Here is a 12,736-nt window from a genome sequence, read left to right as displayed (position 1 = left end):
TCTCTAGCGGGTAGCGCCGGAGGGGGAAGTTAACGCTCCCCCTCTCCGGCCGATGAGATGTTCTTATATCTCATCGGTAGTGCTTCCTGCTGCACATCGGTAAAGAGGCGAAGCAGGAAGCGTTATAGCAGCACGTTAAGTGTCGCTATCATACATCTACCCCATTAAGTCACATAGAAAATGAAAATAGTACATATATAGAGAAGTCATATAGCAACATATTCAGCAATAAAGAAATCACATTGAAATAAAAAATAAACATAATAGGCAACATAATAAAGATTCCTCAACAATATAAAAGTTGTAAAGGACAACATCCTAAACATCAATGGAAATACTGAAAATACATTTTGATAAAAAATAAAATAGAACATTCGGGAAAAATGAAGAGGAAGAAGATGGGGAAGGGAAGGAGGGGGAGTATAAGCGAGCCGGGGGGACACACACAAAAGTAAACAGGATTGAAATTTTGGATCTCAGTTCACATGAGACCGGGTAAGGGTAACCGCTTGGGAGGAGTACCAGGGAGACCAAATTGAGCGAAACTTCTCCACTGTATTACTGAAAAGACTAGTAGCGTACTCAATCTTAGATATAAACCAGATTCTATTCAGGGGTTCATGACGAGTTCCAAATTGTATTTTTTAAGTACTTATTATTATTGATAATTCAGGAGACCAGATCGACAATCACCTGACCAATATAGAAGTGTGTACGCTCCTGCCACTGGTTTATCCAATTCTTGTCCCAGTTAATTCCTCAAGCAGTGAGTGAGTGTCCGCTGGTCTGCCAAAGATTGGAAGAGTGTACAGTGACCTAATCCTTTCAGCAGATGCAGATTGGAGATCTGCAGCAAACTTGGACTGGAGTGTACGCATAGATTGGGTGTATCGCTGACCTAGGGGCCTGATTCAGAGACTGACGCAATGCCGATATTTATGCAGTTAGAATGATTGTTAGCCATTGCACATGAGCTAAAGCCGCACTGTGCACACGCTGCTATTGTAGTGCGATCACTCTCGCACAATGACAAGAAGTCAGCATTTGGGGAAGGCAGTGGAGGGTGGCAAGGCAAAAGCAGGCATGTCAGGGCAGTTTAAACTCCGTTTCATGGGCATGCATAACTTAGCCATTGTGATCTCCTTTGCAGCATGAGCGCTTTCTGCGTGTCAGGAGAGCTGCAGTGTTAGAGGCAGATCAGATTTCACTTACAAGCTGCATGGCTGCTAAAATCTGCGTCGATGTTACAGGTGTTTATGCTGCTGTCCGTCGTCGGACGGATTTGAGAAGGCAGCAGTGGGCGTCCCTATGCTCGGCTAAGCTTTGGAAGGCATCAGCATATGTTAGCACTTACAATCCGTAGGAGATTATGCTAATGCAATCGCAACTGCAATCTCGGAATCAGGCCCTAGGTCTCCAGTAGGATTGTGTCAACAGTCTGGTCGGGATTTGGATCCCTGGTGGATTGGACAAGTGTGTACCCAGCGTAATAAATCATACTTTTGGCTTTCATTATTATATATGCATTCTTGTATTTTAGTTTAAAACTGTTGAATTGCCAACCCCAACACAAATGAAATAAACATACTGCATGGCTGCACTACAATTCATCCAAATCGTGCAGCTCTACAGACGGGATGTAGTCTGGAACCCGACGGTCTAAATGCCGACCGCCAGCTTCCAGACTATAGACGCCTGTCATTTACCCGATGTCGGGAGACCGGTGCCCGGCATCCCGAGCAAGCGGATGCCGGGCGCCACAGCGGACAGCCACAGGGGGGAGGGGTGTTAGGTTTAGGGCTCCCGGGGGGGGACTTAGGGTTAGGCACCCAGGGGGGACTTAGGGTTAGGCTAAGGGGAGGGAGGATTAGGTTTAGGCACTTAGAGGGGAGGTTAGGGTTAGGCACCCCTAAGGAGGGTTAGGGGGGTTAGGTTAGTAAATACTTACCTTTTAGGACGATCAGGATTTCCTCCTTTGTCGGGCAGCCGCTGTCGGGAATTGAATACATATCACACCCCTACAGACAATACTGTGCAAATATGAATAGCTCTTTTGAATTTCTTGATTTGTAGCCGGTACTGCCTGGGGTCTGCACATGCACCAAGAAACCATGTTCACCACTTCAGTTTCTGCATCCTTGGCTACTGCTCCCTACCCCCCAAACTTGCTCCAATGTCTGTCTGTCTCTCTCTCTCCCTCTATCTCTCTCTCTCTCTTTCTCTTTCCTGAGTCACGTCGTCATGGCATAAATCTAGGATTGTGTTATGTCACAAGGGGCTGGTATGTAATTTGCGGCCTTGCACACCTACCCCGCCCACCTGGACCTCCATGGAGTCCATACATTGTATACTGACAAATTCATACAGTTCTATTGTGAACATTGACTGATTATTTACATTATTAAGATAGAAGAGTTCTATTTTATTTTTCAAACTGCACTACTTGTAGCTTAGATTTTCTTCATACGCACTATAAATATTTGTATGTAATGTGATATGTCGTGTGCCTGAGCGATGATCCGTAGTCCTCTGTCCAAAGTTCTGTATACATTTTTTCCTTGCAGGATGGGGTGACTCTGTTGGCTCACCGTCAGAGACTGGTATGACCTATGACGCCCTTCATGTCTTTGATTGGATAAAGGCCAGAAGTGGAGACAACCCAGTCTACATCTGGGGACACTCGTTGGGCACTGGGTAATAAAACCTCTGCCTTGATAAGAAATGTAAAAACATTGCTGCCATCCGTTCTTAAATTGCAGTTGTCTGTTAGGATAAAACCTCTTAAGAATATGACAGGCCTTTTGGTTTGGTTGTCTTTGATAGTGCCAAGTACACTTTGTTTTTATATAGTGTTTTGTCATGAATTGTAAGAGCTAAACTAAAACTTGCTCTACTTGTAACTGCAGCCATATAATCCAGGTTCTCTTAGACTGAGTCTGTCATGCTTAAGCTGGCCACACACTAGACCAACTTTCATCCAACCAGCCAACTAGTTGATTGGATGGAATGAAAATCTGGTAAGGTATGGGAGTAAATGATGATTAGCAATTTGCTCCTAAATGCCAGAAAACAGATGAAATGGTCGTCAGACAAGTTTGTTAGATGTTTTATCAAAACAATTTGCTCAAACAACAGTTTTTGTCAATTTTCTGGCATTTGGGAGCAAATTGCTGATTGTCATTTGCTTTCATTCCTTACCAGAGTTTCATTCCAACCAATCAACTAGTTGGATGGTTGGATGCAAGTCGGTCTAGTTTGTGGCCAGCTTTACTTTAGAAAAGCACAATAAAACACAGCTGGGATGGATACTGTAGAAGAATGGCCTAATAAAGAGCTTTAATATGGTAGATGTTTTAGTCATGTATTACTAATCCCAGCATCGCTCTGATGGGTTCACTGACTGGCTGTATTTTATTTTATGACTCTAGGGTTGCTACGAACTTGGTGAGGAGGCTATGTGAAAGAGGTATGTGTTTAGCCTTTGTTCTATACTTGGTGGTGTTGCTTGTTCTGTGATTATAGCAGTCAATTAACTATAACTTCTTACACAGCTTTTTCATTTTATTTTTTGTTTCACTTGTTTTTACTAACACCATTGTTCATGCAATACATAATGTACTGACTGGTGGCATCTCGGCAGCATTTTTATGTCATAGGTTATTTAATAGGGTTGTGCCATTTCTGAGTATTTAGATGTATTTGCAGTCTCTCTTTTTGTATAATGATACTAGAAGGTCTGCATCTGTATTGATTGTGAGAAGCATGGAGCCGTGTCAACCAGCATATAGTCAGCACATCCGTAGACACTGTAAGGAGCTATAAATGGAAATGCATATCCTTATCCCCCTCCTAAGGTTCTACCATTAATCGCCTGCATGTGAATCAGTCATTATTGACCTACTTGTACTATGTAATAATTGTATATCTGATTACATAAAGTGCGATCTCCTGCAGAAGATAGGATACAATTCTGCCTCTTGAATGCTGCTTACTGGAGAATTGAAAATGTTCATAATGTTATAGTTTTGTTTCTATGACTCTAGTAGCACCTGTAGTGATGTAACTACTGGCCCAGTGCCTCTGATACAAATATTATTCTCAGCGGTAGCTTTTCACTAGGATCACAGATGCAGACAATTCAGAGGGAAATGATTGTTTAAGTAGAGTCCAGTCTTGTCTTTGTGACTTATATAAACCTGTGGACGAAGTTGTACATAAACATTCTGTATTTCCAGAAACACCACCTGATGCTCTAATACTGGAATCTCCATTTACAAACATTCGCGAGGAGGCGAAAAGTCATCCATTTTCTGTGGCAAGTACAGAGCTTTTTTAGTGCAAAGTTTCTTATTGGTGTTGAATGAAAAATCCAATGACTTACATGACACAAAACAGTGTTGGGGGTTACCAGTGCGGTGTACCAGGGGTTATATAAGCATCTCTGTTAAGATAAAAAGCAAAGCAACTGACCACTTTCAAATAAATATGATCACTACTGGCAATGGAGTGCATGTCTAGGTCACAAGTTCTCAAACTCTGTCCTCGGGACCCCAAACAGTGCATGTTTTCCAGGTCTCCTCACAGAATCACAAATGAAATAATTAGCTCCACCTGTGTATCTTTTAAAATGTGTCAGAGAATAATGACTACACCTGTGCACCTGCATAAATCGAGCAGCAGTCGAGATTACATTAGGTTGAAATTAAGGGGGGGGGGGGAAGGGGCTTGGACTGCAAACCCTAATTTTAAACATAATTGGAGGTGCTACCATGCTGTGACTTGTAGTACAATGCAGGAAAGCGAAAATGCAGATGCACACTCTAAGCACTAAGAGCAATGATAGTCAAAATAATCCTACTCTACACTTAATTTGGAGTATATGTTTGTCCAAAAATGTTTGCCCATCCACCACGTCAAGATGAGCCCCATCAGATGGGTCCCTAACATCCCTAATACTAACACATTATGGGGGAATTCAATTAGACCCGATAATTTTTTGGGAAAATAAAACTGGACTTTGGGTCTGATTCACTACGGATCGCAATTCTGCTTATACGCACACAATGTAGTTTCTAATATCAGCGGTGCTATTTAAATGTTTACATTTTGAACGCAGCCAGACATAAGGACGCCCACTTCCCCTTACTCACATCTGTATACTTGGGCAACATAGCAAAACATTCGGTGACATCTAGTAACATCGGACCCAAATGCACACTTGTACAAGCCCTGACCTTACTTAGAAATTGCTAACACACACGCTATCAGTGCTATGGCTGCTTATGGCACTCCACGCACTAGATAATTTATGCATGCCCCTGCAATGGCGTTGAAATGGACTGCCACACCTGCGTTTGCCCGAAAACCACCCCCCCCCCCACCCACAAACGGCACTTCTTGTCAATCACTCTGCTCTGCGTCTGCATAGTCTCTGGAAACGCAGTTCCCATTGCAATTCCTAATTTGCAATCAATTAGTAAAGTACCGTGGCTAATTGAAATCCCCCTATGTCAATTTATCCAGGACTTACCTATAATATGCCCATTTTAATGTGTAGACAGCAATGCTGGAACCTGTGCTGATTAAAAAACCCTAAGGGCAGATGGGAGGGGTGCTAATACCAAGCAGGAGTCCCAGCCTTCAAGTGTACAGTGTACATGGAAAGGGTATGAAGTCCCGGCAGCACGAAGGTAGAAGATCCCGACAGGGCAGGTAAGTACCCTATCCCTACCCTTCTCCCCCCCCCCCCCCCTAACCCTCCCTTAGTGGTGCCTAACCCTAACCTCCCCCCGGGGGTGCCTGAACCTAACCCTCGCGGGGGGGGGTGCCTAACCCTGACCTCTCCCAGGAGTGCCTAACCCTTCCCCCTAGATGTGCCAACCCCCCCCCCCACAAAAAAAACAACCTAACCCCACTAGGCTCCCTAATTTATCGTCCCCTCCCCGTGGCTAACGCTAAGGGTGTCCCGGACTTACCTTGTTCGGGCTGGCGTTCAGATTTCAAAGTCCCTTTTCAGACTTTCCTTGTCTGTATTGAGACCGGTGGCATCACAGCCGCCGGTCTCATAACTACATCCCTATATACACAATTGTAGAAGAAATGTTAGTATTAGTGATGTTAGGGACCTATTTGATGGGGTTCACCTGGATCTGTAGAGATTATCAGGATTTTATAGCTCATTGTTCTTAGATTATGTACATGCATTTTCTTTTTCCTGCATTGGGTTGAAATTAGCCTGGAACAAATGGTTAAGTCTTTCGTAATGAAAACTCCTAAATACATGAGTAGAGATGGGTGCAACATGAGAGAATGTGTGCCTTTAAGCTTTGTACTGTGGCCCTGATTCAGAGCTGGACGCTCTGACAGAGCGCTCGCTCTGAATCAGGGCCATCCTTCTCTTTTTTTAGAGCGGCCTCCTGGTCGCTCGCATAGCTGTGGGTGACCACCCACAGCTATATCGAGTGGCCAAAAGATGGTCGCGATGGTCAAGACCATTGCGACCATCGGGCTTGCGACAAAACCCTTGTGGTAGGGTCTCGTGACTGCAAGCCCTGGAGAGCTTTCGGCTCCAGACGGTAGGTGTTCCCATGGGAACGCCTCCGTCTGGGCAGCCACGCCCCCGGCACGCCCACCAAAGGGGGCGTGCTGTCACTCACCATCGACAGCACGCCCCCTTTGTAGCGAGACCCGGAGCAACGCCGTTCGCTGTCGCTATCCGGGTCTCGCGCATGCGCATGACTGAGCCGCCTCCGTCGTGCGCATGTGCACTGCCCCAACATCGACCCGCTTGCGAGCGCTACGCGCTCGCGAGCGGGTCTGAATTAGGCCCTGTGTGCAATGTTGCTGTGAGGTGTGCGCACCTTTTTTTTTGTTTTAATTTTAAAATTAAGAAAATAAAATAGATTTGATTATTTCTGGTTCCTTTAAACCTTGTGGAATCCTGCTGAGCCTTTTAAAGAAAACCTATTTAAGTGCCATTTGTTCTATGAACATGAGCTATTGTAACCACGGTACGTATTGCAAGAATTATCCCATCAGCACTACATGTTTCTGCCTTTTAATTGTTTCCATATGCGTTTGTTGTGATCACATATCCTATTAATAAATAACTTGCTTCACACTGAAAGTCTGGAGTGGACATTCATATTTGCACCAAAGGATCTTTCCATGTCATTAGTATAAGTTGGTTCTTTGTGGCCCCTCAGGGGCTTGGATGTTGAACCCTTTATTCCTATATCTATTCTGCTAATATTATTGTGTTTTATTTAGATTTACAGGTACTTTCCTGGCTTTGATTGGTTCTTCCTTGATCCTATAACAGCAAGTGGCATAAAATTTGCGAATGATGAAAAGTAAGTTATACACTTCTTCCCATACCTTCTAATGCATATAGCCCAGTAACAGCCTTACTTACAAACCTGTAATAATCAATTGTATGATTCTAACTATTAACCCAAAACATTTTCTAGATTCCCGTTCTAACCCCCGGTATACTAGGACTATATGACTTGTAGAGATATTTAAGATTGTTTTGTCCTATATTAATTTACTCCACAAATATTCCAAAGATTTTGTCTTAATTCTTTATTTTTACAGTTTTACATAAGCATCTAGAGACACAAACCATAGCATTACTGTACATAAAATATGGAAAAATCGATTCTATAAACAGATTCTAGTCCCATAGGTATTAGGACAACTCATATTATCACAAGTGTGATAGCACCATATAATGGGGATTAGGTTCAGAAAGACCGTGCAAGGGGAGCAGGGATGGGCACAAAGTAGTATATGGGTGAGTTGGCCTAATACACAGGGGTCTTTTTATATGCATGAGATATGTACCATTCAGTCAAACAAAAACCAAATGCTGGTAAACTTAGAGTTTGAGATCTATGTTCGTAAAGAACATGCCCATCATTTGCATCCCAAAGTTTACTTCTGAAAATGTACTCCAGTTCCATTAGACGTGAATTACACGCGGCTGAGAGGGAGTGCGTCTATATGTTACACTTACAGTACCTCCATACTCACAGATTTTGTTTGTAGCCCTGTGTACAAAAATCAACGAGTCCAGGGCGAGATTTAGCTGCGAGGGGGACGAGTTGCGGTGCCTTTGGCGGGGTTTCCATGTTGTTGCAGTGAATTAACCCCCAAGTGTGGTGGAGTAACTTTTGCCCTCTAGCATTTCGCAATCGATGAATTATGCATTGCCAAACTGATATTGGTTACTGTGTAGTGTGGTGTGAAAAGGAGACCTATTTATTAAAGTAAGCCACAGATCCATGGATAACATCAAATATAGTTTTAAATAACTTATAAGCTAGAACTTGTTCCTTATATACTGCAACAGACTGTAGAACTACAATATGTATGTGGTTGTACATACTATATTACATCTCCAATACATGTTATAGCAATCGGGGGAGTCTTGTTTGTCAGTGTAACAGGGTCAGCATCCCACCTGGTGAGCCTGTCTCTTACTACTAGCTTCTGATAGTGTCTTTCCCTATATGTTGTCGCTGTTGTGTTTTCTGTGCATATAAGGGGCAGTTCAATTAAATGTGATCTTGAGATGCAATTTGTGACTGAAATTATCACCAATGCTTACAGTAGCCAACATCACCTCTATGGCAGTGTGTAATAAAAACGGGCAATGTTGCAGGCGTGATATGCCTCCATTGTAAGCCTTTCCTTACTTAATTGAATTGTCCCCCCCTCCTCCTTAGAATCTATATTCCCTTTCTATTTGTTAGTCAAATTGGGTTGTTAAGTAACATGTACAAGATAGTGTGGGTGATATATGGGAGATGGAGAGGCGGAAGGTACTTTATAGAGCTGCAGTCAGTTATGTATTTGTGTTGCACTTATCGCATACACAGGGGCCTGCAGAGAGTCCCGTTATTTCCCTTTGCCATTTTTATAAAGCTGTCTAAACCGTTTCCCCTTTTGCTATAACCTTGATTTCCCCAACACCCTCACCCCCAGCCCATGCCCACAATATGGATAATGAGCATAATCCGTCAAAGGAGTTAGTGGGCACATGATAATCTAGAAAGCGGCTGGTCCCATGCTTTAGGTGTGGGCCTGTGGCACCCAGTGTGTGATTTTTCTTTCCAGCACCATAAACTCTGCACTTCATGGAAGCTACATCTCGCCTCACTGGCTGTGTCACTCATTTAGAAAGCCTGCTTGTATTGTCTAGGCTTCCAGATGTGTGGGAGAATATTCATCATCAATAACTGAATTTTGCCTCATTATTTGATGCAAAGCACAATTTATTTAATCCTTCTGCTTAATCGTACAAACGAACAGCATATTATTCACTCATTGTGCAATAAGTATTTTCTGTGCAAAGCTTCCCATTTAAAGTGAAGTACATGGGCTAAATAAACAGGCACATATTAGAGATACGGCAGTACTTAGTGCCTTTTGCCCATTTTTTAAACTTAGTTCTTGCAATAACTCAGATTCGTGTATGTACGTGGGAGTTTGAGCTTCAGATTTGTTGATAAAGAGTCTCCCACACAAATGGCCATGTTGTGGTCTCCTTTACCAATAGTCCTCTAATGCCTGCTGTGCCTCTCGCGTGCCTGCGTGTGCCTCTAGTTCATAGATAAATGCTGCCCCCTGAGATAAAAGGCACCTGCCCAATGACATAACCCTACAGCACGTTCCATGTACAGTATGTGCAATCTAGTCTGTCAGATGCTTTCTGTTTGCCTAACGACATAAGAAGAGGCTCCGCTGCTCTGGGCCCAGTTATGATGTGCAGGGATTCTGTAGTGTTATCCCACAGGTTCTACAGTCTCTCTAAACTTATTGTAAGACAAATGCATTTTGAACATTCTGTATTGCAGATGTTTGGCAGCATTTGAAAGGGCAGTTGGTGTGGCCCCCCTATATGAATTTTGGGCTCTGCAGCCACACCTCTGGAGACGACCACTAATTGCAAAGCATTTTCTGTACATAATGATTCTTTTATAATTTGATTTGATCCTGTTCAAACCCCGAAACCCTTGGGGAAAAAACTAGAAACAAAGGAATGCGCTTTTCAGTACAGGGATTATTATTATTCTGTAATAAAAATAAATTGCTGCAAACATCTACTCATTAAACAGAGAACACTAGCAATATTTATTACTAATCATTTCTAATGTTCTTCTAGTGTGAAATATATTTCCTGCCCGTTGCTCATCCTACATGCAGAAGATGACCCTGTGATCCCATTCCATCTAGGACGGAAGGTACCGTACCTATTATTTATTAACATTTACTTTATAGAGCCAGTATATTCCGCTGCACTTTACATAGGACTGTCTAGGTTTAAAGCGTATTAAAAGGGGTCTATTTGCTTAGCAGTGTTAGGAGACAGAGTGAAAAGTGATAAGGTGCCAGCCAATCAGCTCCTAACTGTTATCTCACAGGCTGTGTTTGAAAAATGACAGTTGGGAGCTGATTGGCTGGCACCACTCTGTCTCCTAACACTGCTTAGTAAATAGACTCCTAAGTTTGATAATAATTATGTACTAGTAGATTTCGGTTAGCCTTCTTTGTCTTGTATACACCTGTATATGTTACATGGTGTAGATCATGTCAACATTTCATTGCTAAAAATTTGTGCAGAGTTGCAGGCGGGTTATATTACTGATCTACTTTCCAGCAATCTAAGGCTACTTGGTTTTGTGTGCCAGACGTCTGCTCATATTATCAGTTCAGACGTGAAAACCTAGTGAGTGAGACAGATGGTAGGAGAACCCTACCCACCGTCCGCCTATGTATAATACAACAATTTGTTCCAATTTGGGACGTACCGTTCCCCTGTGGAATGGTTCTGTTACCTCCTTACATACAGCGCCTGCGCCATGATGTTTTTACATGGGTAAACGTGACTTTCTCTTGGCTCAGTACCAGCACAGACATGACATTGTATTTCAGTCTTTTGGATACATATCCACAGGGCCGGCTCTACCATTAGGCAGCTGCCTAGGGGCGCCGGATCTGGGGGGCGCCACAGAGTCTGCCCATCGCAATATTAAGGATTTCTCTGAGACATACTTGTTGTACTAAATGCAGGTGACGACTATGGAACGAAGATGACGCCTCCTTACGTTCACCTGATGGGATAGAAAGTGGGTATTGGTAACGGTGGTGGGGGCTGGTTCAGTAGGCTGCAGATTTGCCTAGGGAGCCGAAAAACCTTGCAGCGGCCCTGCATATACAACGATAATAGATTCAAATCCTTAACAGCTAAGAGAAATTTGGAGACCTGACCCAACACTACAGTTTTGTTATAAAGTATTTACAATGAAGGCATATAGAATACTATAGAGTGACCATTTTGTAGGGATCATGCCTCAGAGATCTCATTACTCTTGAGTATATTAAGGAATGTAGAGACTTATGTTTTTATGCTTTTTTCATTGAGCGTTCATCATATTTAATCCCATGTTGGCACATAGTACACCTATTCTGATGTTTGTACATTGGGAATCGGTATGAATTACCGCCGGACACAAGTCCAGCGGTTCAAATCCCGACAGAGGCTGCCCGACATGGGTGAAAATCCTGATCGTCCCCAGGCAAGTATTTACTAACCTAACCTCCCCCCCTAACCCTCCTTAGGGGTGCCTAACCCTAATCCCCCCTCTAAGTGCCTAAACCTAACCCCCCCTTCCCCGCCGCCTGAACCGAAGTACCACGGGAGTTGCCTAACCCTCCCTTCCCCTAGCCTAACCCTAACCTCCCGGGGGGGGTGCCTAGCCCTATGTCCCCCCCGGGAGCCCTAAATCTCCCCCCCCCCCCCCCCATCGGCTGTCTGCGCTCGGTGCCCGGCTTCACTTCGATCGGGATGCCTGCGCGCCGGTCTCCCGGCGTCGGTAAAATGACAGGCGTCTAGATTTAGATGCCTGTCATTTAACCCTCGCCGGGATAAAGCAGTCAGGAAGCCGGCCGTTGGGATTACGTCCGCCGGCTTCCCGACTGCATACCGTAGATTGGGACTGTCCAAGCAATTTCACTTTTAATGCTTGAGTCCCAGATGACTGAATTCTAAGTCATTTGTTCTGTGATTGTAGTCTGGCATTCCAGAATATTGGAATAGGGTCAGACGTAACCTGACATTTCTCTCAGGTCCATAATGATTGTCTTGTATCTGGGAGCTTTGCTCACACAATGTGCTGGTGTATTTAGTGTCTATTTCTGCAGGAGTTTGCAGGTTCTTCTTTAATTCTGAATTATTCTTATCACTTTTGGATTTTTTGCTTTAGATTTAACATTTCCCTTTCTCTACCAAAATTATCTTTGATGTTTCCTCACCTTTATACATTTTTAAAGATCTTTTTCATTATTTGTGTTAAATTGGTACATTTTAATTATACAAAAAGAAAAAAGGGAGATATGTCTGCACTCTGCATGGATTAATCGATATTATATGAATGGCCCCACAATTATATATATCAATAAATTCTTAGATATGAGGGTGCTGCCTATTCCAACCATAATATATTAGAATGAAGAAAGACAGAGAAGACCAAGGGTTGTTGTCTCATGGGCGCCCAAGAGTAAGTATATTAAAATATAACATTTATTGTATTCAATTTAAAAATATCCCATATTCGGGACTAAAGCAGTGAAATATAAGGTTTTAGTGATAAGGAAACAACACCAATAAGTGAAAAACATTAATTAAATAAATGATGAAAAATTAATAAAAAGCGAAGTCCACTATTTAATC

General features: G+C 43.0%; 1 protein-coding gene across 3 annotated transcripts in view; it reads left to right on the top strand.

Moving 5' to 3' along the window:
- Positions 1 to 12,736, top strand: part of ABHD12 (abhydrolase domain containing 12, lysophospholipase) — a 136,437-nt gene that overhangs the window by 104,311 nt on the left and 19,390 nt on the right. For all 3 annotated transcript variants that reach the window (XM_088477363.1, XM_088477362.1, XM_088477364.1), the window contains exons 7-11: positions 2,565 to 2,694; positions 3,429 to 3,466; positions 4,236 to 4,315; positions 7,270 to 7,352; positions 10,169 to 10,247. In XM_088477363.1, the coding sequence (XP_088333489.1) occupies positions 2,565 to 2,694; positions 3,429 to 3,466; positions 4,236 to 4,315; positions 7,270 to 7,352; positions 10,169 to 10,247 (410 nt within the window). The remainder of the gene's footprint in view (positions 1 to 2,564; positions 2,695 to 3,428; positions 3,467 to 4,235; positions 4,316 to 7,269; positions 7,353 to 10,168; positions 10,248 to 12,736) is intronic.

This window comes from Taudactylus pleione, unplaced genomic scaffold (genome assembly GCF_031769625.1).
Source record: "Taudactylus pleione unplaced genomic scaffold, aTauple2 ptg000201l, whole genome shotgun sequence".
Classification (NCBI taxonomy): domain Eukaryota; kingdom Metazoa; phylum Chordata; class Amphibia; order Anura; family Myobatrachidae; genus Taudactylus; species Taudactylus pleione.
This window is presented reverse-complemented; position numbering and strand designations above follow the sequence as displayed.